A 27,930-nucleotide genomic window follows, 5' to 3' on the forward strand; every position below is an offset into this window, starting at 1 on the left:
ATTCTCGGATTTCCCTGGTGGCACAGTGGTTAAGAATCCGCCTGCCAATGCAGGGGACACGGGTTCAAGCCCTGGTCCGGGAATATCCCACATGCTGCGGAGCAGCTAAGCCCGTGCACCACAACTACTGTGCCTGCACACCACAACTACTGAAACCTGCGCCTAGAGCCCGTGCTCCACAAGAGAAGCCACCACATTGAGAAGCCTGCGCAGCACAACGAAGAGTAGCCCCCGCTGTCTGCAACTAGAGAAAAGCCCACGCACAGCAAAGATGCAGGCAAAAATAAATAAATAAATTTATTTTTTAAAAAACATTAACCATTAATTTTTCTCACTCACATGGCAGGCAAGTTGGTATTGGCTGTCAGCTAAGATCTCAGGCAGGGCTATGGTTCACAGGTCTCAGTTCTCTCCTTGTGGGCCTTTACAATGGCTAACTGGGCTGGGTTCCAAGAGTGAGCATCCCAGCGTAGCAAAGCTGAATTGTATGGCATGTTTTTGACCTAGTCTTGGAAGCTACATAGCATCACTCTTGCTGTACACTACTGGTCAAGGCAATCACAAAGACCCACCAAGTTCAAGGAGAACATAGAGTTCACCTCTCAAAAGGAGAGTGGAAAGATTCTAGAAGAGCAGGTGGAATGGGAAACATTGTGACCACCTTTTGGAAAATCTGCCTTCTAGCCGCAATGGCTCACATTCCTCCCCCCTGTAAAATATGGTCATCCCTCCTTTAAAGCCCGCCCCCGCCCAAAGTTTCATTCCATTATAGCATCATGCTCAGGCTCAAAGTCTAAGATTGTATCATTTATATCAGGTCCAGGTGCAGATGAAGTTCCCCAGGTATAATTCCTTGGGTATAGCTCCTTGAGTATCTTTCTTCTCAATCTGAAGATCTGTGAACTAAAGAGACAAGTTAGCTGTCCACATACAGAGACATCCAGAATACGATGCTAGGCAGGTATAAGATAATTCTTACAGATATTCCTGTTCAATAATGGGGAATATGGGAGGCGCATGACACTCACTGGCCCCTAGCCATTCTGAAATCCAGCTGAGAACATGTTGCCAATTCTTCCATTGGTGCTCAGTTTACTCTCTGTGAGTTGTTCTCTGTAGCTCTTGGTTCCACCCTCTGAGTTGAAACCTGTATTTCCCATAAGAAAATTAAATTAGCAAAAAAAGCCTCCTGGATCTGCTTCCTGGATGAAAAAGATGAGGCATCCAAAGATCTCTTTTTATTTTGCACTGTTTCTCTCTTTTAGTTCAAACTCATTGTGCTTCCACCAGAACCATTCTCTTAAGAATTATGTAGGTTTTCTAAAAAATATCAGTGGGGGGGCTTCCCTGGTGGCACAGTGGTTGAGAGTCTACCTGCCGATGCAGGGGATACGGGTTCGTGCCCCAGTCCGGGAAGATCCCACATGCCGCGGAGCGGCTGAGCTGGTGAGCCATGGCCGCTGAGCCTGCGCGTCTGGAGCCTGTGCTCCGCCAACGGGAGAGGCCACAACAGTGAGAGGCCCGCATACCGCAAAAAAAAAAAAAAAAAAAAAAATATATATATATATATATATATATCAGTGGGGTTCACTTCCTTAGACAATACACCACTACAAATCTGTTTGAGATAGGAACTTTTCTATCTGGGGCTCCTTGGGAGAATGCTGCAGGCAAACATCCTTAAGATTCCCATAAATTCTGTTATATAATAGACAGGATCTGTTAGGTACACCTTAAAATCTTTAGAGGAACTTTGTCATTCTGAAATGTTCTATGAAGCACTACCTTGAATCTTTGAGGTCTTTACAAAGTCTCTCCCACAGAGCCCCCCTAGGTTTGACTTTGCTCTGAGGTCCTGTCTTAATTATAGAATAATTACAGAATAATTTACCATCTGGAGAAGCTGGAAAGGAGAAACATTATTATTGCCAAGCTTGGCAAGTCCTGGTTGCTTCCTATTTAGCAGTTCTTAGCTCACCTCTTCCTCTTGTATATTTTGTCATAGGCAGCAAGGAGAAGCCAGGTGTCACTGTCAGTACTCAGCTGGGAAATCACTTTAGCTAGATCATTGAATTCATTAGGTATATTTACCCTTTTACACATTACTGCAGGTGTCAGTGTTGCCTCTAGCTTCCAATAAATTTATTTTACTTTCCTTTAGGTCATCAATAATGGCCTTCATGAGTCCCTTTATAGTCTCCCTGGAGCCCTTCCAATTTCTACCTGCCACCTAGTCCTAAAGCCAGTTGTGATTCCTGTGCATATGAATTTCTCCACAGGCTGCTTGAGCTTCCTCACAGCATGATATCTGGGTTTCAAAAATGAATGGTCCAAGAGAGGAAGGCAGAAATACATGGCCTTTTTATGACTTAGCTTTGGAAGTCACATATCATTGCTTCAGCTGTACTCTACTGGTTGAGGCAGACACAGAGACATTAGGTGCAAGGAAAATGTGTATAGACTATCTCCTGATAGGGGAATGGCAAGTTTCTAGAAGGGCATGTGAGATGGGAGTTATTTGTCATAATCATCTTTGGAAAATTCAATCTGTCCACAGAATTGTTTGTTACGTAGCAAAAGGCAATGGAACACTGCAGAAAAGAAAGACAAAGATTAAAAAATCTTACCAGCAACCTCAGAAAAAAGTCAACCTTCAAAGAAGCAGCAGTAAGTCTAACAACTGATTTCTCCACAGCTATGATGGAAATCAGGAACCACTGAAAAACGTTTAGAGTGTCGAAAGAAAACATCTGACAACCTCAAAGCCTATTCTAGCAAAATAGATTCTTACATATGAAAGTATATATTGTTCATAAAATTGATTGAAAAAAATTTAACAGAATCAAAATAGTCATTTTCAAAAAAGTAGAAATTGAGAGAATTAATATAGCATACCTGCAAGGAAAAACTAGGGTGTTCTTCAAGCAGAATGAAGATGACTCAAGGTGGAAATATGGAAATGAAGGAAGAAATGGAACATAATGAGAAAGGTTAAATATGCATGTAAATATAAATATTTACAAATAACATATTGCGGGGTTTAAAATACACATAGAAAAAATGCTTGATGTAATTTCTGTCCTCTTAAATTTGTTAAGATTGTTTTCTGGCCTAGCATGTGACCTATCCTGGAGAATGTTCCATGTGCACTTGAAAAGAATGTGTACTGTGCTATTTTGGGGTGTAATATCCTATCTATTAGGTCCAACAGGTCCATTGTCTCTTGGACCCTGTGGCTTGTGAAATCCCAGTTCCCCGACCAGGGATTAAACCTGGGCAGCCAGCAGTGAAAGCGCTGAGTCCTGGACCATCAGGGAATTCCCCCATTGTCTCATTTAAGATCACTGTTGCCTTACTGATTTTCTAGCTGGATGACCTGTCCATTGATGTAAGTGGGGTGGTAAAGTCCCCAACTATTATAGTATTATTGTAAATTTCTCTCTTTATATCTGTTAATATAGCTTTGTATATTTAAGTACCCCTGTATTGGTTGCATATACATTAACAAGTATAATATCCTCTTCTTGTATTGATCCCTTTATCTTTGTCTTTTGTTACAGCCTTTATTTTCAGGTCTAGTTGGTGTGGTATGTGTATCACTACCCCAGCTTTCTTTTTGTTTCCATTTGCATTTGCATGAAATATCTATCTTTTTCCATCCTCTTACCCTCAGTCTGTGTGTGTCTTTAGTTCTGAAGTGAGTCTCTTGTAGACAGCATATAGATGGGTCTTGGTTTTTTTTTTAATCCAATCAGCTATGTCTTAGGAGCATTTAGTCAATTGACATTTAAAGTAACTATTGATAGGTATGTACTTATTGTCATTTTGTTTCTTGTTTTCCAGTTGTTTTTGTATTTCTTCTCTGTTTATTTCTTCTTCTTTTTCTTTCTTTCCTTGTGGTTTGATGATTTTCTTTAGTAGTGTGCTTGTGTTCCTTTCTCTTTAGTTTTCACGTATCTATTGTAGGTTTTCTTTTAATATATATATTTTAATTTATTTATTTTATTCTTTTTTTTTTGGCTGTGTTGGGTCTTCGTTGCTGCGTGCAGGCTTTCTCTAGTTGAGGTGAGCAGGGTCTACTCTTCATTGCAGTGTGCAGTCTTCTAGTTGCAGTGTCTTCTCTTGTTGCAGTTGCTAAGCATGGGCTACAGGCACGCGGGCTTCAGTAGTTGTGGTGTGTGGGCTCAGTAGTTGTGGCTCACAGGCTCTAGAGTGCAGGCTCAGTAGTTGTGGTGCATGGGCTTAGTTGTTCTGTGGCATGTGGGATCTTCCCAGACCAGGGCTCGAACCCATGTCCCCTTTATTGGCAGGCGGATTCCCAACCACTATGCTACCAGGGAAGCCCCTCTATTGTAGGTTTTTGATTTGTGTTTACCACAGGTTTCATATATGATGAACTATATCTAAATCTACTTGTTCTGAACTGGCAGTCATTTAAGTTCAAACACATTCTAAAAGATCTACATTTTTTATTCCCCTCACCCATATTTTGTGTTTTTGATGTCATGTTTTACATATTCATGTTTATCCCTTAACTGTTTGTTGTAGTTATAGTTGATTTTACAGTTTATTGTCTTTGAATCTTCATACTAGCTTCTTTAAGTAAGTGGTTAATCTTCAGCTCTTACTTCATATTTTCCTTTCCTAGTGGGATTTTCCCTTTCCTATGGAATCTTACTTCTTTTCCACTTAGAGAGGACCCTTTAACATTTCTTTTAGGGTAGGTTTATTATTGATGAACTCTTTTCCTTTTTGCTTTTCTGAAAAGTTCTTTATTTCTCTAATTCTAAACAATAATCTTGCTGGGTAGAGTATCCTAGGATGAAGATTTTTCCCTTCTGGCATTTTAAATATATCATGTCAATCTCTTCTGGCCTGCAGAAAAAATCAGCTGATGGACTTATGCAGTTTCCTTTATATATGACTCTTTGTTTTTTTTCTTGCTGACTTTAGAATTCTCTCTTTAAGTTTTTCCATTTTAATTATGATATGTCTTAGTGTGGGTCTGTTTAGGTTCATCCCTCTGTGCTTCCTGTACCTGAATATCTGTTTCCTTCTTCAGGTTTGGGGACTTTTCAGCAATAATTTCATCAAATACATTCTAGATCCCCTTCTCTCTCTCTCTCTCTCCTCCTTCTGGAACCCCTATAATGCAAATTTTGGTATGCTTGATGTTATCCCAAAGATCTCTTAAACTATTTTCATTTTTTTAATTGTTTTTTTTAAATAATAGAGCTGGGATTTTATTTTATTTTGGCCACACCGCACGGCTTGCGGGATCTCAGTTCCCTGACCAGGGGTTGAACCTGGGCCACGGCAGTGAAAGCTCAGAATCCTAACCACTAGGCCACCAGGGAACACCCATTAAATTTGTTTTTCTATTTGCTGTTCTTCTTTGGTGATTTCCATTATTCTATCTTCCCAATCACTTATGTGTTTTCTGTATCACTTAATCTGTTATTCATTCCTTCTTGTGTGTTTTCTATTCCAGTTAATGAACTCTTCATTTCTTATTGGGTCTTATATATATATTCTAGTTCCTTGTTAAAATTCTCACTGTGTTCATCTATCCTTTTCCCTAATTCAGTTAGAATTTTTATTTGACTTTGACTTTTTTATCTGGTAAACACAACTTTCCAAAATCTATGGGATTCAGCAAAAGCAGTTCTAGGAGGGAAGTTTATAGTGATACAGGCCTTCCTGGAGAAACATGAAAAATCTAAAATAAACAACCTAATGTAAAGGAATTAGAAAAAGAACAAACACAGCCCACAGTCAGCAGAAGGACTAAAATTATGAAGATCACAGAGAAAATAAATAAAATAGAGAACAAAAAAATTAGAAAAGATCAATGAAATGAACCAAGAGCTATTTTTTTGAAAAGATAAACAAAATTAATAATCCTTTAGCCAGGCTAATCAAGAAGAAAAGAGAGAGGATCCAAATAAACAAAATAAGAAATGAAAGAGGAGAAATAACAACCAATAACCACAAGACAATACCATAAATGGTTATAAGCCAACAAACAGAACAACCTAGAAGGAATGGACAAATGTCTAGAAACGTACATTATGCCAAGACTGAATCAGGAAGAAAAAGACAACTTGAAAAGACCAATCACTAGTAGTGAAATTGAATTTGTAATTTTAAAAACTCCCAGCAAACAAAAGTCCAGTACCAGATGGCTTCACAGGGGACTTTTATCAAACATATAAAGAACAGTTTATACCTATCCTTCTCAAACTATTCCAAATAATTGAAGAGGACGAAACACTCCCAAAATCATTCTACAGGGCCACCATTACCCTGATTCCAAAACCAGACAATGACAGCACAAGAAAAAGAGAATTACAGGCCAATATCTTAGATGAATATAGATGCAAAAATCCTCAATGAAATGTTAGCAAATTGAATCCAACAATATATAAAAGGATCATATATCCCAGTAAGTGGGATTTATTTTAGGGATGCCAGGATTGTTAAATATTTGCAAATCATCAGTGTGATATACTACATTAACCATAAGAAGGATAAAAATCATATGATCATCACAATAGATGCAGAAAAATCATTTGACAAAATTCAATATCCATTCATGACAAAAACTCTCATCAGTGTTGGTATAGAAGGAACATTTCAGAAAATAATAAAGACCATTTATGACAAACCCACAGCTATCATCATACACAACAGTGAAAATCTGACAGCCTTTCTTCTAAATTCAGGAACAAGACAAGGATGCCCACTCTCGCCCACTTCTATTTAACATTATGTTGGAAGTCCTAGCTACAGCATCAAAAAAGAAAGAGAAATAAAAGCATCCAAATTGGAAGGGAAGAAGTAAAACTGTCACTATTTGCAGATGACGTGATACTATATATAGAAAACTCTTAAAACTACTGAAAATTATTAGAATTAATAAATGAATTCAGTAAAGTTGCAGGATACAAGAATAATATACAGAAATATGTTGCTTTTCTATACGAAAATAATGAACAATCAGAAAGAGAAAAAAACCCTGCTTAAAATTACATGGAAAAAAAAATTACATTGAAAAGAATAAATTGCCTAGGAATAAACTTAACCAAGAAGATGAAGGACCTATACACTAAAAACTATGAAACATTGATGAAGAAATTTGAAGATGATACAAAGAAATGGAAAGATATCTTGTGTTCTTGAATTGAAAGAATTAATAGTTAAAATGGCCATACTCCCCAAAGCAATCTACAGGTTTAATGCAATCCCTATCAAAATATCCAAGACATTTTTCACAGAAGTAGAATAATCCTAAAATTTATATGGAAAAGCAAAAGGTCCTGAATTGCCAAAACAATCTTGAGAAAAAAGAACAAACTTAGAGGTATCATGCTCCCTGTCTTCATACTATACTATCAAGGTACAGTCATCAAAACAGCATGTACTGGCACAAAAACAGATATATAGATCAATGGAACTGAATAGGGAGCCCAGAAATAAACCTACACACCTATGGCCAATTAACCTATGACAAAGGAAGCAAAAATATACAATGACAAAAAGACAGTCTCTTCAATAAGTGGTGCTGGGAAAATCGGACAGCTACATGTAAAACAATGGAATTAGAACATTTCCTCACACAATATTAAAAAAAAACCTGAAAATAGATTAAAGACTGAAATATAAGACCTGAAACCATAAAACTACTAGAAGAAAACATAGGCAGAATGCTCTTTGACATAAATCATAGCAATATTTTTTTGGATCTGTTCCCTAAGGGAAAAGAAATAAGAGCAAAAAGAAGCAAATGGGACCTACCTAAACTTAAAAGGGTTTGCACAGCAAAGGAAACCATCAACAAAACGAAAAGGCAACCTACTGAATGGGAGAATATATTTGCAAATGATATGACCAACAAGGGGGTTATATCCAAAATACATAAACAACTCATACAACTAAATATCAAAAAGAACAAAACAACCCAATTAAAAAATGGTCAGAACACCTGAATAGACATTTTTCCAAAGATGATGTATAGATGGCTAACAGGCATATGAAAAGATGCTCAACATTGCTAATCACCAGAGAAATGCAAATCAAAACTACAATGAGGGCTTCCCTGGTGGCGCAGTGGTTGAGAGTCCGCCTGCCGATGCAGGGGACACGGGTTCGTGCCCCGGTCCGGGAAGATCCCACATGCCACGGAGCGGCTGGGCCCGTGAGCCATGGCCGCTGAGCCTGCGTGTCCGGAGCCTGTGCTCCGCAACGGGAGAGGCCACAACAGTGAGAGGCCCGCGTACCGCAAAAAAAATTTTTAAAAATTTAAAAAATTAAAAAAAAAAATCTTAATAAACATAAAAAAGGTATTAGATCATGTATAGTATTGATTTCTCGTCAGAAAATTAAAAATGGACACCTTAACCTCAAGTGGCAGCAGGGACCATACCATGCAGGATATAAAGTAAAAGTATAAGATAAAAGAATTATTATATTTAAACACTGTTCTAAGATTTTATCATGGATAAATAATAAAATCCAATCTCATTGAAAATTAGTCAGTTTAACCAATCTGTTTAAGCTCTGTATCTCCTACGTATATTCAAAATTGATTTATATTAGGTATTAATAATATAGCATTCACTTTGTCAAGGTGAAACAAATTTGCTGAGTACCTTGTTGAAAAGAACTCCAAGGTAAGAGAAAGCTTTTATTCTCTATTTCCTTTCCTGGTGTTGCCTTCAGCCATCCAACTTCATTCAAATATTTATTGAAAGCCTACTATGTGGCAGGCAGAGGTCTAAGCTCATGGTAAAGATGAACAAAGATAACAAAGTCTTTGCTGTCAGGAGTATTTATCCTGGTTTGGCAGTCAGAAAATAAAATGATAAATGCTATGAAGAATAAAAAGCAGAAAAAGAATACAGCATGATGAGGGAGGTAATATTTTAAATAAACCAGTCAGGGAAGGCATATATGAATAGGTCATCTTTGAGCAGAAACCTGATTGAGGATGAGAGAGTCGAGCTTCAGGCTGAGGTAATGGTGGAGGCAAAGACCACAGTGGAAGCATGTGCTTGGTCTTAAGCCAAGTGGGTGAGGGAAGGAGGAGTAGAAAAATGAGGTCAGAGAAGTAGCCAGGGGATCCCTCTGATTATGGGAAAACACTGGGGAATTGAAAATAGGCAATTGGCAAAATCTAAATTAACCTTTAAAAATACTATTCTGGCTTCTCTATGGAGAAACTGTAGGCAGTGTTAGCACTGAAGTAGTGAAGCCAATTGGGAGGCTACTGTAGTCATCCAGACGAGAGAGAATCATTTTAGAGTAGGGTGCTAGCAGTGCAAGTGATGAAAAGTGGTCAGATGCAGGATACATTCTAAAGTACAGCAGCAGAGTTTGCTGAAGGGTGGAATATGGGATGGAAAAAGGAAGGCAAGAATGACTCCAAGTTTTTGTTTTTGTTAATTCCTTAAACTAATGGATGAATAGTGATGCCATTTACTGAAACAGAGAACCCTGGGGAAAGAGCAATCTGGGGAGAAAAAAGTCAAGATTTCTATTTCTGTCATGTTAAATTTTCCTATTGGACACCCAAGTGAAGAGGCCAAATAGGAAGTTAGACCTACAAGTCTGAATCTCAAAGGAGACATGAGAGCTGGAAATATAAATGTGGGAATCAACAATCAGGAAACTGGAAGATGAGTGATAACAAAAATCTGGGATGTAAGAGGATCAATGTTGATTTTACATTAAAATCCACCATGAATTCTGGCTAACAAAAATACATTAAAAACTGACATATAGAAATGTATGGGCTTTTTTTTTTTTCCATGTGAGGTACCTGAATCAATTCTCCCACTGTAAACAACTAATACTTCTGGATAAAATCTCTTCTAAAAGCATTTGTCAACCTGCCAAGAAAGAAAAGTTCTCAGATCAGGGACTGAGTAAAGATGGGAATGCTGATGTAAGCAGAGCAAGGCAACTTGTTTCCTGAGAGCATTTGCTGAATCCCAAATTGATGTATTAATACATTTCATTATACAATATCAAAAAAATCACATTAGTGATTACACACTACTGATCTCATTTTTTTAAAAAGTCTAAGTATCAGGAAGCTATCAAGCTCACAGTGGTTGATAGGCAGGTTTTCCTAAATTCTCATTTTCTCTGAAAAAGTCAAATTTCATCATTAATGACAAAGTTGTTTTCTTTGAAGCAGCAGGCTAAGTTCACTTTTGGAAAAAGGTCTGCCAAATACCCAAGCCTTACTGACAATAGTCAGTCAATCGTTCTTTCAAGTAAGTTGGTGTTCTGTGAAAAAAAGTGGCTAGTTCAGCTCACAACTCAATCACATAGGTGCTTTTACTTAAGATGACTGTCATATTCCTGTTGCAGCAGAAGTGCTTTATGTGTACCTCTCAATTTGTCAAACAATATTTTAAAAACATGTATTTAAGGTAAAGATTTAATAAAACTTTATTAAAAGATTTAAAACTTTATTAAAGATTTATTTAAAAGATTTAATAAATTTTACAGTTTCATCAAGGAATTCCTAATTGTAACTGGCTTTTTTCTTTTCTTTTTCTTGCTAGTGCATGGTGGTGAGGAATGCATGACTACTGGTACTGTTTGTTATACTGCCTTTATTAATGCTAAAGCAGCAGCAATTTTACCTGTCATTGCTTTTGCAACATCAGTACAAATGTTAACACAGTGAAAAAGGCACATGTCATCTTAGTATTATTATAAAATAGTTTTGATCCGTACCCTGAGGTCTGTAGACCAACTTTGAGAATATTTATCCTAGAGAAACTCTTTGTTTATGTACCAGAGAACAAAAAGAATATTCCTAGCAGTACTGTTTGTACTAGCAAAAAAAACCCTGTAAACTATCAAAATGTCTATTAACAATAGAATGGACAAATAAATGGACTATTCATAAGATGTAATATGATGAAGCAGTGAAAATTAATGAACCGCAGTGACCCAACACATAAAATAGATGCATCTCAGGAAAAATATTTCATAAAAAAAGCAAATCGCAGAAAAATAAATGTTTTTTTTTAAAACTATGACACCAAAAGCACAAGCAAAACACTAAATAAGTTGGGTACCTTTAAGATAAAAACCGTTTGCACTTCAAAGGACACTGTCAACAAAGTGAAAGATAACTCACAAAATGGCAAAAATATTTGTAAATTCTATATCTGATAAGGGACTTGTATCTAAAATATACAAAGAGGGACTTCCCTGGTGGTCCAGTGGCTAAGACTCCACAGTCCCAATGCAGGAGGCCTGGGTTCAATCCCTGGTCAGGGAACTAGATCCCACATGCTGCAACTAAGAGCTTGCATGCCACAACTAAAGATCCAGCATGCCACAACTAAGAACTGGCACAGCCAAATAAATAAATATTTTAAAAATAAATAAATAAAAAAATATACAAAGAACTCTTACAACTCAATAATAAAAAGACACATAACCTAATAGGCAATGTTTCTTTTTTTTTTTTAACACCTTAATTGGAGTATAATTGCTTTACAATAGCATGTTAGTTTCTGCTTTATAACAAAGTGAATCAGCTATACATATACATATATCCCCATATCTCTTCCCTCTTGCATCTCCCTCCCTCCCACCCTCCCTATCCTGCCCCTCTAGGTGGTCACAAAGCACCGAGCTGATCTCCCTGTGCTACGCGGCTGCTTCCCACTAGCTATCGATTTTACATTTGGTAGTGTATATATGTCCATGCCACTCTCTCACTTTGTCCCAGCTTACCCTTCCCCCTCCCCATGTCCTCAAGTCCATTCTCTAGTAGGTCTGCGTCTTTACTCCTGTCCTACCCCTAGGTTCTTCAGAACCATTTTTTTTTTCTAGATTCCATATATATGTTAGCATACGGTATTTGTTTTTCTCTTTCTGACTTACTTCACTCTGCATGACAGACTGTAGGTCCATCCAACTCACTACAGATAACTCAATTTCGTTTCTTTTTATGGCTGAGTAATATTCCATTGTATATATGTGCCACATCTTCTTTATCCATTCATCTGTCGATGGACATTTAAATTGCTTCCATGTCCTGGCTGTTGTAAATAGAGCTGCAGTGAACATTGTGGTACATGACTCTTTTTGAATTATGGTTTTCTCAGGGTATATGCCCAGTAGTGGGATTGCTGGGTCATATGGTAGTTCTATTTTTAGTTTTTTAGGGAACGTCCATACTGTTCTCCATAGTGGCTCTATCAATTTACATTCACACCAACAGTGCAAGAGGGTTCCCTTTTCTGTAGGCAATGGTTCTGAATAGACATTTCCCCAGAGAAGATATACAAATGGCCAATAAGCATATGAAAAGATGAACAATATCATTAGGCTTCAGGAAAATGCAAATTTAGCCACAGTGAGATACCACTTTATACTCACTAGAATGGCTACAGTAAAAAAAAAAGAAGAAAAAGTGCTGGTGAGGGGGTGATGAAATGGGAACCCTCATACACTGCTGGTGGGATTGTAAAATGGCATAGCCACTTTGGAAGCCTTGCTTTGCCTCAAAAATTAAACAGAATTGCAGTATGACCCAGCAATCCCGTTCCTAGTTATATATCCACAACAAATGAGAACTGCAAAACACACAAAAACTTAAATACAGGACTGTTCACAGATACAGTATTCCTAGTAGCCAAGAAGTGGATACAACTCAAATGTCCATCAGTCGATGAATGGATAATGAAATTTGGCATATCAATTTAATGGACTATTTAGCAATAAAGAGGGAAGGAGGTACTGATACATGCTATGACATGGATGAAACTTGACAGCATTACATGGAAAAGAAGCTAGTCACAAAAGACCACATATTTATGACTTCCTTTATTAGAACTACCCAGAATAAACAAATCTACAGAGACAGAAAGTAGATTAGTGATTACCCAGGACTGGAAATAAAGACGGTGTGGGGAAATGGAGATGACTACTAATGGGTACTGGGATTCTTTGAGGGATGATGAAAATGTTCTGGAATTAAGTAGTGGTGATGGTTGTACAACCTTGTGAATATACTAAAAACACTGAACTGTACACTTCAAGTAAATGAGTTTTATGGAATATAAATCATACCACATAAAGATGTTATTTTTTTAAGTAGAATGCACTCATAAGATTTGCATACAGCTAAATAAAAATTAACTTTGACCAAGTGAAAATAATGTTTTCATTTACGTAAGACTCAAAAGTTGGCAAAACAAAAAAACATTGTTTAAAGATACAAATGTGAGTCGGAGCAGTCCAAGACGCCATAGGAAAACTCTGAAATCACTTCCTCCCATGGACATACCAAATTTACAGCTACAGTTGGAATACTTTTCCTCTGAAAAGGACCTGAGAACATGCACTTCCAAAACAGAAGACAAAGTTACATCAAAAATCGTAGAAGAGGCACAGACGTGGCCTTACCTGGGACCTCACCCTACATGCTGTGACCCCACAATAAGGAGGGATCCCATAAATACAGAATTCTCCCTCAAGGTGTGAATGGATTGTGCCCCACATCGGGCACCCCGACCCTGGGGGCCAGCACTGGAAAGACGACCCCCACACCTGAAAAAAATCTGATTTTGAAACTCAATTGGTACTAAGACCAGGAGAATCATAGAACCATAGGGAACAGAGATCCCACTCTCAGAGGACTCTCATACAAACCCACTGGCCCTGAGATCCAGCACAAAAGCAACAGATTGAAAAGCCCCTAGACCATAAGTGAGGTAGACCCATTTACTAACTTTAAAGTGGCTGACAGCAAGACAAGAACCTGTAGCGTCTTTATCTGAGGACGGAAGCACTAGTGGACACCATTTTTGCAAGCTCAATCTAAGTTGCTGGTGACAAGCCTACAGGAGCCATTTTTGGTGCCCTTCCTCTAGGCTGCTAGCACGGGAGGGCATGCTCTGCCCACCTTGCACTACAACCAGGCTGGGCGAGCATCCCACCCTGTGCAGAACCCCAGGTGCAACGCAACCTGGCAATCGTCCTGCCCTCCCCACACAGCAGCCGAGCCACAATTGGCCTGGGAGGCACCCTGCCCTGAGCCCCACCCAACCCGCACAGAGACGGAGCTGCAACCCTCTCTGCAGAGTAGCTGAGCCAAAACTGGACCAGGCAGAACCCCGAGCCCTGCTCACCCCAGGCAGCAGACAAGTCACAACTGGGCCAGCAAGTGTCCACCTTCCCCTGACAGCAGCTGAGCTGTCATCAGCCTGGACAGGCACCCCAAGTTCCATCCACCGCACGCTGCAGCTCAGCCGCAATTGAATTGGGCAAGTGACTTGAACCCTGCTCTCCCCGCACAGTGGCTGAGCCACAGTTGGCTAGGTGAGAGCTCCCAGCCCCGCCCTATGCAACGCTGTCACAGCCATCAGACTCAAGCAGCCCACACAGGTGATGCCCATAGAGTGCCTGGCTCTGGTGGTCAGGGGAGACTGTGCTTCTGGACCACACAGAACAGCTCCTACCCAGGACCACTCTTTCGAGAGTGAGGGCGCTAGCCATTTCGCCTAATTACATGTAACACTGAGAGGCAAAATGAGGAGACAGGAATTTGTTGCAAACCAAAGACCAAGGCAAATACCCAGAAAAAGACCTTTATGAAGTTGAGATTAAAAACACTGACCTGATAGTTTAAAATAATGGCCATAGGCAGAGGCACAACACCCCTTTATTTTCAGGTGCAAACATCACCAGCCATCAGAACTGGCACTGAGAACAGGAGCGAGGCCGAGTCGCGGCAGCTCCACCGCGAGGGCAGCACCGTGTATGTCCGTGCAGCGCGTTTCCACGGGGCACGGCCCGGTCCCGGGCTCGCACTCCCGCCGTGGGTCGCCAGCCCACCCCACTCCAGTGAGCCCCAGCCTGGCCAGCGGCAGTTAAGAATCTGCCTGCCAATGCAGGGGACACAGGTTCAATCCTTGGTCTGGGAAGATTCCACATGCTGCAGAGCAACTAAGCCCATGTGCCATGACTACTGAGCCTGTGCTCTAGAGCCCGTGTGCCACAACTACTGAGCCCACGGGCCACAAATACTGAATCCAGGTGCTGCAACTACTGAAGCCCGGGTACCTAGAGCCCATGCTCCACAACAAGAGAAGCCACTGCAAAGAGAAGCCTGCGCACTGCAATGAAGAGTAGCCCCAGCTCGCTGCAACTAGAGAGCCCACGCACAGCAATTAAGACCCAATGCAGTCAAAAAATAAATAAATAAATGAAAATAAATAAAAGCAAAAATAATGGTCATAAAGATGCTCACCAATCTCAGGAGAATAGATGAACACAGGGGAACTTTAACAAAGAGAGAGAGAAAATATAAAAAGTACTATAGGTTATAACTGAAAAATACACGAGAGGTTCAACAGCAGAATGGATGAAATAGGAGCACGAATCAATGAGATGGAAGACAAAGCAATGGAAAACACTCAGAGCAGAAAAATGAGAAAAAGAATTAAAAGAAGCAGGGATACCATAAGGCATCTCTGGGACAACATCAAGCAGAAAAACATTTGCATTATAGGGGTCCCAGATGGAGAGGAGAGAGAGAAAGGGCCAGAAAAAGTATTTGAAGAAATAATGGCTGAAAACTTCCTCATCTGGGAAGGAAAGAGACATCCAGGTCCAGGAAGCCTCGAGAATTCCAAGTAAGATGTCCCCAAAGAGAATCACACCAAGATACATTATCATTAAAATGGTAACAGTTAAAGAGAGAGAATCTTAAAAGCAGCAAGAGAAAAGCAACCTATTATGTACAAAGGAAACACCATAGGTCTATGAACAGACTTTTCAGCAGAAACTTTATAGGCCAGAAGAGAGTAGCATGATATACTCAAAGGGCTGAAAGGAAAAAACTGCCAACTGAAAATTCTCTACCCAGCAAGGTTATCATTCAGAATTGAAGGACACATTAAGAGTATTCCAGGTAAGCAAAAGTAGAGGAGTTCATCACCACTAAACTGGCCTCTCAGCAAATGCAGCAAATGTTAAAGGAACTCCCCTAAGCTAAAAAGAAGAGGCACTAACGAATAAAAAGAAAACATATATAAGTAAAAATCTCACTGGAATATGTAAATAAATAATAAAGGTAGTAGATCAATCACTTATAAAGGGCAAAAGACAAAAGTATTAAAATTAATGAAAATACCATAGTTAAGGGATACATTAAAAGATGTAAAATGTGTCATCAAAGATATAAAGCACAGGGGGGAGTAAAAATATAAAGCTTTGGAATGTGTTCAAAATTAAGTTACTATCAACTTAAATAAAGACTGTTATATACATAAGGTGTTATATGTGAACTTCATGGTAACCACAAAGAGAAAACTTATAGTAAATATATAAAGGAAAATGAGAAAGGAATCTAAACATAACACTAAGAAAACAGTCAAACCACAAGGGAAGAGAGAAAAGGAACAGAGAGGAGCTACAAAAAGAATGAGAAGACAGTTAACAAAATGGCAAAAAGTGTATAACTACCAATAATTACTTTAAATGTAATGTATATTTGCCAATCAAAAGATATAAGGTGGCTGAATAAAAAACAAGACCCTTCTATATGCTGCCTACAAGTGACTCACTTCAAACACAAAGACACTTACAGACTGATAGTGAAGGGATGTAAAAAGATGCAATGGAAAGGAAAAGAAAGCTGGGGTGGCAATAATTATATCACACAAAAGAGACTTTAAAACAAAGACTGTAACAAAACAAAGAACAGTATATGATAATAAAAGTGTCAATCCAGAAAGAGGACATAACATCTGTAAACATTTATGTACCCATAATAGGAGCACGTTATATATTGGGTTAGCCAAAAAGTTTGTTCGTATTTTCCCATAAGATGACTCTAGTAGTGCTTAGTCGTCTTTAACTTCATTCGAAACAATTCTGTTAGATCGTATTATGACAGCTGACATATCAGCGTGCATTAAAAAAAAACTTACCAAAACTGGTGAATTTTTGTGTAGCCATTTTAATATTGAAGATGGAAGAAAAACAACATTTTTAGCATATTATGCTTTATTATTTCAAGAAAGGTAAAAACGCAACTGAAACACACAAAAAAGATTTGTGCAGCGTATGGAGAAGGTGCTATGGCTGACTGAACATGTCAAAAATGGTTTGTCGAGTTTCGTGCTGGAGATTTCTTGCTGGATGATGCTCCACGGTCGGGTAGAGCAGTTGAAGTTGATAGCAATCACGTGGAGGCATTAACTGAGAACAATCGACGTTATATTACGAGGGAGATAGCCAACATACTCAAAATACCCAAATCAAGCGCTGAAAATCATTTGCTCCAGCTTGGTTATGTGAATCGCTTTGATGTTTGGGGTCCACATAAATTAAGTGAAAAAAACCTTCTAGACTGTATTTCTTCCCAGGCCGGGGCACGAACCCGCGTGCCCTACATCAGCAGGCAGACTCCCAACCACTGCGCCACCAGGGAAGCCCTGGCTGGGAAGTTCTGATTCATCCGCTGTATTCACCAGACATTGCACCTTCGGAATTCCGTTTATTTCAGTCTTTACAAAATTCTTTTAATGGAAAAAATTTCAATTCCCTGGAAAACTGTAAAAGGCACCTGCAACAGTTCTTTGCTCAAAAAGATAAAAAGTTTTGGGAAGATGGAATCATGAAGTTGCCTGAAAAATGGCAGAAGGTAGTGGAACAAAAGGGTGAATATGTTGTTCAAAAAGGTTTTGGTGAAAATAAAAAATGTGTCTTTTATTTTTACTTAAAAACCGAAGGCACGGGATTTTGGATACAGGATCAGACATAATGCAAATTCCTGGAAACTTCAATCAAATGGGAAAGACTATGTGTTCAAGGATATGGAAGAGCAAGGATCTGACTGAGGTGAGCAGGTTTTACTACCCCTACAAGTTGGACACAGAGGACCAAAGGAATCCTCTAGGGTGGTTTTATCACTCCCTGGTATTTTAACTTTTTATTTGGCAATAATTTTAGAGTTACAAAAACGTTGCAAAAATAGCCCAGCTATACTCTTCATCTTGATTTCCCTTAATGTTAACTTCTTACATAACCATAGTACACAATTTCAAAATCAGGAAGTTAACATTGATACAACACTATTAACCATGAGATGATTATTGAAATTAAGGTATTGCAATCTTGGAGAAAGAACATACTCAAATGGATAGATACTGGCTGCTAAAAACAGAAACGTGGAGCTCTCTTGTCCTACCAAATGGTAATAGGAAATAGTACCAGGCCCAGGATCATCAGTGAAACCACACCTAGGATACTGGAATAACTGGGAGTCTGTTCCCACCTCCTGCCTCTTTCCCCTTTAACTCTCACTTGGGGTTATCAGAAAAGCAGATGGATCTGGGTGTTGACTGAGAATTACAGAAAACAATGAATTTTGTGTTAACTATGGCTGACATTGTTCCTCTATAGGAAGAGCTTTCTAAATCACCCCTGACTAAAATACTGTTATTGATTTTACAAGCATTGTTTTCAATCCCAATACGTTTTAAATATCAACAGCAATTTGCTCTCACTCGGCAGCCAGCGATTTACCTTTACAGTCTTGCCTTCTGAGAGGCAAAACTAGGAAAATTCTTCCCAACATAAAGTTCCTGTGTGTCTGCTTTCGCTCTTGCTTTTAAAGGTCGGCCACTGATCGGCAGGACTTCGCGGCCCTCCAAAGAGTTATATAGCAGGCTGCTCGGCCCCATGAGGCCTTAGGCTGCAGGTAGGCAGCCTGTCGCTAGAGGGACTCTGGTTTCTAACCTTCTTCACAGCCCTCTAAGGTTGACCTGAGATCTGAAAAAGGCGCAAAATGGTGGTCTCATTTCCGGCTCTCCTGCGACCCTTCCGACTCTGTCGATGGGACCCGACACCCTGGGCGCGGTTGGCAGGGCCTACAAAGCTCAGGACCGGTGACCCAAACTCTTGGGCCCCTGCCAGGATGGCGGTGACAGTGACGCTGGAGCCCGCGGGCCGCTGCCGCTGGGACGAGCCGGTGAGCATCGCCGTGCGCGGCCTGGCCCCGGGACAGCCGGTCACGCTGCGCGCGTCCCTGCGCGACGAGAAGGACGCGCTCTTCCGAGCCCACGCGCGCTACTGCGCCGACGCCCACGGCCAGCTGGACCTCGAGCGCGCGCCCGCGCTGGGCGGCAGCTTCACGGGCCTCGAGCCCATGGGGCTCCTCTGGGCTTTAGAGCCCGAGAAGCCCTTGCTGCGGCTGGTGAAGCGGGACGTACAGACGCCCTTCGCCGTGGAGCTGGAGGTGCTCGATGGCCACGACCCGGAAGCCGGAGGGCTCCTGGGCCGGGCGGTGAACGAGCGCGACTTCCTGGCGCCGGGGGTGCGGCGCGAGCCCGTGCGCGTGGGCCGGGTGCGCGCCACGCTCTTCCTGCCGCCAGGTGAGCAGCCCACTTCCCAGGCTGTTGTGGAAAGCCAGGTAGAGTCCTGAGACCCTGGGCGGCCCCTTGCCTGTCTAGGGAACCCCGTGGTTGTGGAACTTCCCTAAATTCGTCCCCAAGCTCCAAAGTCTATCATGAATTCTGGGTGGAAGTTTCTCCTCTAAATTTCAGGACACTTCCTGGAGGTACTGCCATTCCCTCAGCTATATGCTAAAAGTTCATTCAGAGTACTCAAAAAGTGTATTTATGCTGCTATGTGCCAGCCATGCAGCTGTGTCTCAGATACTAATATTAGGCAGTGACTTCTGCTGGTGTGCAGGAGTGATTTGGGCCTTCTTTCACATCAAACTTCAAAGGAAACTAAAACCCAGAGATAGAGGCAGTGCCCCATAATACTAAAAAACAAACAAAAAAACTCCCTGAAGGTCCCCTCCCCCATAATAAACAGTCTGTCAGTGTTTCTCAACCTGGAATGATTCTCTTCCACTCCAGGGGCAATTGGTAATATCTGGAGACATTTTTGATTGTCACAATTGGAGAGGATGCTGTTGGCATCTAGTGGGTAGGTGCTAAACATCTACAATCCATGGGACAGCCCCACAACAAAGAAATATCTTACTCAAAATGTCTATAGTGCTAAGGTTGAGAAACCCTAGTCTAAGTAAAAACAAGGTGCTTGGTAGGTAAAAGTGGCCTGTAAACAAGACAACTGACCCACCCCTTCCAACCAAATTCCTGACTGAAACCCCTGCTATATAGAAATGCTGGAGTTGCCACTGCTCACAGAATTCCTAAACTGAACTCTGTGATTATTCTCCAAAATAGGAGGCCCTGCTTTATTCTTACAGCTCTTCAGCAATTCACAGCCTTAACTAGCACTGCCCACTCAACTGTGAACTCCTGGGTCTGGAATTGGCACTTATACATCTCCATATCTCTGTATGCCTAGAGGCTTACACAGGGATATAATAAGAGCTCAATAAATCATACTGACTGATTCAATAAGAATCTCCTAAAGACTTTAATTTTTTAAAAAATATTTCAAAAAAAAAATCTTTCACTGCCCAGCTGCGATATTTGAATCAAGTCAGTTGTTAACTATTTTAGTATCTACTCTGTGGCCCATTTAAAATTTATTGTTTTCTGACTCAAAGGCTTTTTGTAAATAATGCAGAAAAGTTCAATTATTTAACAAATATGTGTTAAATCAAGGACTATGCTACATACAGTAGCTAGCAAATTCAGACATGGGCCTCACTGTACCTACCGCCTAATAGAGGATACCGGCAACTATACTTGGATCTGTAAGTGTGGTAAGTGCTATGATAGGGGAGGTACAGGCCCAGGGTGCTGGTGGGGACATATCAAAGGCTATGTAATTCAACTCAGCCTTGGAGGGCATCTGGGAAGTCTTCCAGGAAGGGAGCTCTAAACTTAGATTTGAAGACTGATGAGTCAACCAGTTCAGAAATGGTGGAGAGGGGAGGAGAATAGTGTACACCATTTTCAGGGCCAAAGAGAGCACAGCACATTTAGGAATGGCGTTCTTTAAGGCTGGAGCAGAGGGTGTAAAGGAGGTGGGGAGTATATTCTAATAATCCCCTGTATATGTAGAGCGCTTTACAGCTGTCAAAGCATTCTCAGTTTTTGGGGGGTTTTTTTGAGGAAAATTTGGTGGAAAATGTACATTTCATCTTATGTTATTTCTAATTTGGTTTATATTATCGTTGTTGTTTTTTGCAAATATATGAAAAATTACGGAGAAAATAAGGCATTTCCCCCCCTCCCTTCTCCCCAAAGTTTATTAAAAAAAAAAAGACAAAGTAAAAAGAGTCCTTTTCCACCAAACTCCCACCCACAACCTTCCTTGCTTTAAAAACTTCTCTTTGCTGACTGCCAAAATCTGAAACCCAAGAATGTCTTTTGAGTGTCTAAAACTCCCTATGATTTGTGGTGCTCTCCAGGCACAGGACCATTCCCTGGAATCCTCGATCTTTTTGGAAGTGGTGGTGGCCTTTGTGAATACAGGGCCAGCCTCCTGGCTGGACATGGTTTTGCTGTGCTCGCTCTGGCTTATTTCAGATTTGAAGACCTCCCTAAATATTTGAATAACGTGTGCCTGGAGTACTTTGAAGAAGCTGTGGACTTCATGCTGCAACATCCAAAGGTGGGTTCTGGTGCTCACCTGAATGCAGAGGAGAGGGGGTAGAGCAGACACAGGGCTGGATCCAAAAGCTCTACCAGGACACCCAGGGCTGGAAATATGCCATGAAGCACAAAGGCTCCTTCAAAAGTTGTTAGGATTATTATTTTCATTTCTGCCCATCTCTCTCCAATCCCTTAAGACTCAACTGTTTAGTTCCCTTTAGTTCTTGACCAGAATTCAAAGAGCTAGACTAAAAAGTTACTAACCTTAAGTTCTGGTTCTGTGTCTACCACCAAGTGGCATTATAATCCTGAATAAGGCAGTTTCCCTTTCTGGAATTCAGTTTTTCTCATTTGTAAGAGTAAGGTAGGGACTTCCCCAGTAGTCCAGTGGTTAAGACTCCGCGCTTCTGCTGCAGGGGATGGGGGTTTGATCCCTGGTTGGGGAACTAAGATCCCGCATGCTGTGCAGCACGGCCCCCCCCCAAAAAAAAGATTAATGTAAATGTATAGAGAAAAAAGTGACTGTAAAGAGATTTTTGAGACAATTGGTGACATTTGAATAGGGGTGTGTATTCGATGATATTAAGGAACCATTAATTTTGTTAAGTGTGTTAATGGTATTGTGGTTTTGTAGAGAAAGTTCTTAAATGAGACTGGAAAAATTAATTAAAACATTTTGGTATGATTATCAATGGAATACATAGTCTTTGCTACTATCTAGACTTAAAGAAACCCAAACATTCTAATGTTAAGGAGTAAGATGTACTGCAAGGTCTAACTCTGTTAGAATTCAGGGACTGGTCTCAATAGAGCTGCTAAAACCTAGATGATCATGAACTGTGATGACTGGTTTATTTATGGGATATAAGCCCCCAGGAACAAGAAGAGACCAATATATACTATCAGTTTTGCCCTTAGACCTAGGCAAGAGGGGCTTCTGCTCTGGACCTTTTGTTTTAGATGACCACTTTCTGGCCTTCCTTTGGCTGCATCCCTGACCACAGGGTGCGGAGTTTGAGGGGCCAAGGGAATGTGTCTACCTGGAACCCATGTGCCGCTCACACCATGCCCTTTGGATCTGGAACCCCACAATTATCTTCCAACCAGCTCTGATCCTGCTTCCAAGCCCTATGCCTCTTCTCTGGTCCATTAATGTGAACACACCTAGGCCTTAAACATATAGGCTAGGGTGTCCAAACGCATGTGTGAGAGGGCCCTTATGGTACATGATGGAGCCAGGCAGGGATGGGAAGAGAAAGAGAGTTGGCCAAGGACCAGGGACTAGGGCCAGGGGCTGGCACTCCCCCCATGCCATGTTCTAGTACAGAACTCCAGGAAGTTCTAAGATATGAAATTTGAACCTGACCTTATAAGTTGTTATGGAGGTATATTTATCAAGGTAGCAGAAAAGAATATATTTTATTTAATTTTCAAATATTTATAACTCTTAAGTATTTAGGTATAGGGTATATGGGCCTCTGTGTGTACTCTTGACCTAGTCACCATAAATGTTAGTGGAGGGCCTGTGTACCAGGAAATTAATTGATTTGTTTGGGACTTCCATGTTAGTCCAGTGGTAAAGATTCCGTGCTCCCAATGGAGGGGACACAGGTTCAATCCCTGGTCAGGGAACTAAGATCCTGCATCCCGTGCCAGCGCAGCCAAAAAAAAAAAAAATTGATTTGCTTATTAGAAGATACGTTTGAACTTTGTGGATTGTTGCATAAGAAAGGAAAGCAAATGACATTTGAGAAAGCTGCCCAGACAATGTAAAATCACAGTTTAAGTTCTCCCTTTATGAATTCTAGACTTGTTCTCTCTCTCTTTCTTTCTCTCTTTTCATCAGGTGAAAGGCCCTAGTGTTGGGCTTCTTGGCTTCTCCAAAGGAGGTGACCTGTGTCTCTCAATGGCCTCTTTCTTGAAGGGCATCACAGCTACTGCAGTTATTAATGCCTGTGTGGCCAACACAATAGCTCCTCTGCATTACAAGGATATGATTATTCCTAATCTCAGCAGTGACCCAGGAAAATATAAAATCACTGAGTCAGGCCTTTTGAATTTGGAGGATATTTGGAATGACCCACTGGAGAAACCCAACCACCAAAGTCTTATTCCATTGGAAAAGGCCCAGGGACCCTTCCTGTTTATCGTTGGCATGGATGATCATAACTGGAAGAGTGAATTCTATGCTCAGATAGCCTCTGAACGGTTACAGGCCCATGGGAAAGACAGACCCCAGATAATCTACTACCCAGGAACTGGCCATTGTATTGATCCGCCTTATTTTCCTCTTTGTAGAGCCTCTGTGCATGCAGTTTTGGACCAACCAGTATTCTATGGAGGTGAGCCAAAGGCTCACTCAAGGGCACAGGTAGATGCCTGGCAGCAAATCCAAACTTTCTTCCATAAACACCTCGATGGTAAAAAATCTGTCAAGCCCAGCAAATTGTAACATTGTAATCATAGACCATATACTGTTAATAAAAATCCTAGTCATACAACATGTATTAGGTTTTCCAGAGAACCTAGGAACCTTTTTGTAACAAAGCAACCATCTCAGCTTCATTGTCAGGTCCTACTGGATTCTGAGCCTTAGCAACACTACTCTCTTCACTGCTGGGTCCATCCCTTTCTCCCCTGAACTTTTCCCAGTGTATAGGCTTAACTCTGATCTTATCTGTAGGACCAATCTTAACCTTAAGCAGGAAAAATGTAAGAAGTGCCTGCCCAAGTCTCAACTGCTGGCCTAGATTTGGCCTTCTGTTCTGGTTCTGAGGACTGAGCTTTTGTACTGCTAAGAGTCCCATATACTCTTTGGGTCCTAACTGACCATGTCTGAACCTTGGGAACCTGCGCACTTGAGCCCCTTAAGGAGTGGACTCTGCTTCGTTCTTGTTTCTGAACCCCACTTTGAAGATTGGGGGCATTGACATACTTAGTATCCTAAGCTTTGCTTTTATTTTATGAATGAGGCCCTAGACTTCGATTTCTTCCTTACTGATAAAGTATCCTTTACAAATTTTGAATTTAAAATTCAAAGGATACTTTACAAAGTAAAATTGAATCCTTTACCAAAAAAAATTGCTGTAAGCAAAACAGTTTATTGATATATACTGTTGATATACTTCCTCTGTATTTACCGTCTGAATTCTCAACCTCAGTACTTGGCTACCTAGCGAAATGCCTCGATGCCAATAGATTTTCAGGACTTAATCTTTGGATGTCAGGTTATACCTGACAAATTAGACTTCTTCCTGGTACCATCGGTTCCTATTACATTCCTACTGGGAAGGACTGGGATCAGTCTATCTCAATCCATTGCCTTATACTGGGCACTATCTAGAGTCATGAGACCAGAGCAGAGGGTCTTCCCTGAGTGCAAGAATATTTTTTCTGAGACACATCACTTGGCTTGCTGGGCACATACTGTCTTTCACCAATTTGAGTCTATTCAAGCAAATGCCCATTAGATCTTAATCTAATGAGAAGGGTTCCTTACTTAATTTTGACCAATTGTTAAAAATACGTGTTGAGTGTATTTATTCACTATGAGTATAATTTTCTGTGATTTGAATCCTTAGAGCCTGTGCTTTAACTCACTCTGAGGTGGTCCTGCCACTCTAGAGATGCCTTTGGGATGGGGTATCATAGGAAGAAGTTATAAGGAAAATGGCTGGGAGGGTGAGAGAAGTGAGGGGCGGAAAGGTAACACCAGAAGCTTAAACATGAGGGTGATGACTAAACATATCTGTGTACTAAAGCACTAGGTGTAGGGATGGCCCTACATCCTAATTTCTTCCTTACTGATAAAGTAGCCTTGGAATGCCCTATACTGACTAAGATATTTGGTCACTTTCCCCTCAGAGTTGATCATATATGGCCCCCTGTCTCTAAGATTTGAAAAAGAATTTCAGGTTGTTACAAAGCTACCTAAAATATGGTAAATGTGAATTAAAAGGGAGAAACAGAAAAGGTATCCATAAAATGGAGCCAGAAATGAGGTCAACACAATAGTGCTTATTATGAGGCCTACATACTTGCCTTGATTGGGCCACTCGTTCAGTCATTTGTTTTCTAGTGGTTTATGCAGAGAAGGAAACCTAATCAGTTACACAAAATTTACAGCCTTCATAAAATAAAATCAAAGCTTAGAAATCAGTTTCTCCCAAAGGCTGTCTTACTAAGAAACATTAAATGATGTAAAGGGTAGTACCCTCAAGGTTGCCTCTACAGTAGATATAAGTCCCAGGCTCCATCGCTTACTGTGTGACCTTGGGTAAGTTATTAACCTCTCTAAGCCTCGATTTCCTCATCTATAAAGTGGGGATAATTATAGTGATAAGAATAGAAACTACTTCATTGGGCTGTTGTGATTAAATTAGGTCATCCAAGTAAAGCACGTAACATATTTAAACTCTCAAATATTAGCTCTTATTATTTCAGATGAGGAAATTGAGACCCAGGAGGGTTAAGAAATATATCTGGTTGATGAGAGAGCTGGGCCAGTCCAACTCCAAAGGCCATGGCCTTCATTAACCATTTGGCTCTACAGCCTTCCAACCTGAGGAGAGAAGCTCAAATAGTGCAGAGCTGACTGGTGAGGATTACTTAGCTGGAAAGTCAAGGATAAGTTAGGGTCCCATAATGGAGGCTCCATAAGCCAAATTGGAGAGTTCAGATTTATGTATTTATTTTGGAAACCACCATTTTATTGAGCTCTCCTCACCGCAGAGACCTATTCCAGCAATATTTTTGCCACAGGCATCACAGACACAGGGGTGTGACCAGCGCGCCCCCCACTGCCCACTATTTGACCCACCCATGAGAGGGAGATGGAGAGTTTAGGCTTAAAATAAGAAATAAGGAACCATTTTTTAACATACTGATTTTTGTTTTTCAATGACAGTAATTTTTCCTTGATGCTTAGTGGCTCAAAGAAGTTGAAGCCTAAAAGAAACTTAGTTGGAGACACTTAAAAACAACAACAGCAACAAAAAACAAATCAAGGGCTTCCCTGGTGGCGCAGTGGTTGAGAATCTGCATGCCAATGCAGGGGACACGGGTTCGAGCCCTGGTGTGGGAAGATCCCACATGCCGCGGAGCAACTAGGCCCGTGAGCCACAACTACTGAGCCTGCGTGTCTGGAGCTTGTGCTCCGCAACAGAGGCCGCGACAGTGAGATGCCCGCGCACCACGATGAAGAGTGGCCCCCGCTCGCCGCAACTAAAGAAAGCCCACGCACAGAAATAAAGACCCAACACAGCCAAAAAAAAAAAAAAAGTTGGATCATATATTCAAAAACAAAAAATCAGAAAATATAACCAAATTCAGCCCATTGTTCTGCTTTTGTTTGTACGCCTAATGCCCTTGAATGTACTTCCATCAGGATGAGAAAGGCCAATGAACCATTTTGAAAGCAAATATTGATACATGTTTTTGTCAACCACTGATCCTTTAAGAAATATTTGTATAAACCTGTTACAATTTTCAGCAAACTGAAAACCACAAACACTTCTTAATTCTTTCAGAGTATCATGGTTAAGCTATTGTGTACATTCATTTTAAATGGTCTTTGCACACTGGAAAGATAAAAGCTTGTGGGAAGCATTCTGTTTTTTCAGGTGGTACATGCAGAGATGCACAACATCCAATATTTATGTCCACTATAATGATGGATGTGGGTGGCAGAAGTCAAAATTATTTGAGTTAGGGACTTCCCTGGTGGCGCAATGGTTAAGAATCCGCCTGCCAGTGCAGGAGACACAGGTTCAAGCCCTGGTCCGGGAAGATCCCACATGCCACGGAGCAACTAAGCCCGTGAGCCACAACTACTGAGCCCACATGCTGCAACTACTGAAGCCCGCGTGCCTAGAGCCTGTGCTCCACAACAAGAGAAGCCACTGCGATGAGAAGCCCACACACCGCAACGAAGAGTAACTAAGCCCGGCTCGCCGCAACTAGAGAAAGTGCTCGTGAACAACGAAGACCCAACGCAGCCATAAATAAATAAATTTTTTTTTTTAAATTACTTGAGTTGTTTTCTAAAACTGGGAGTCAGCCATGTATTCTCCAAAGACAGAGAGACTTTAAACAAGTACTTTTCAAAAAGACAGGGTTGTTGGTCCAGTAACCATGTGCTTTCAGTGGCAAATATTTTCCATCCATAAATCAGAATACATGATAATTACAATCTTATTTATGGGGTAAGAGGGATAAGATATATATCTGAAAATGAGATTGTTCCAAAGGGAATTCAGGATTACATATCCACACATCTTACTTGACATAGCAGTTTAATAGAATGGTTTTATCTGGGTTAATTAACCTCATTTTACATGTACATTTTAAGATAGAATTCTGTACT

General features: G+C 40.6%; 1 protein-coding gene and 1 long non-coding RNA gene across 4 annotated transcripts in view; one reads left to right on the forward strand and one right to left on the reverse strand.

Annotated features, from left to right (window-relative positions):
- The window catches only part of LOC132596875 (uncharacterized), a 39,693-nt gene that overhangs the window by 1,163 nt on the left and 10,600 nt on the right, over positions 1-27,930 (reverse strand). Inside the window, exon 2 of the long non-coding RNA XR_009563162.1 lies at positions 1,029-1,147. This is a non-coding gene — a long non-coding RNA (uncharacterized lncRNA). The remainder of the gene's footprint in view (positions 1-1,028; positions 1,148-27,930) is intronic.
- On the forward strand, positions 18,784-27,895 carry LOC132596874 (acyl-coenzyme A thioesterase 6-like). Of its 3 annotated transcripts, none has more exons than XM_060295018.2 (4): positions 18,784-19,418; positions 21,383-21,585; positions 23,413-23,980; positions 26,463-27,895. In XM_060295018.2, the coding sequence occupies exons 1-4, from the start codon at positions 18,833-18,835 to the stop codon at positions 26,540-26,542; spliced, it is 1,437 nt and encodes a 478-aa protein (XP_060151001.1). In that variant the 5' UTR covers positions 18,784-18,832; the 3' UTR covers positions 26,543-27,895. The 3 variants fall into 3 exon arrangements, with proteins under 3 accessions (XP_060151001.1, XP_060150998.1, XP_060150997.1); XM_060295015.2 differs by having other exon boundaries at positions 23,413-23,908; positions 26,473-27,895; XM_060295014.1 differs by lacking the exon at positions 26,463-27,895 and having other exon boundaries at positions 23,413-26,450.

Source organism: Globicephala melas, chromosome 2 (genome assembly GCF_963455315.2).
Source record: "Globicephala melas chromosome 2, mGloMel1.2, whole genome shotgun sequence".
Taxonomy (NCBI): Eukaryota; Metazoa; Chordata; class Mammalia; order Artiodactyla; family Delphinidae; genus Globicephala; species Globicephala melas.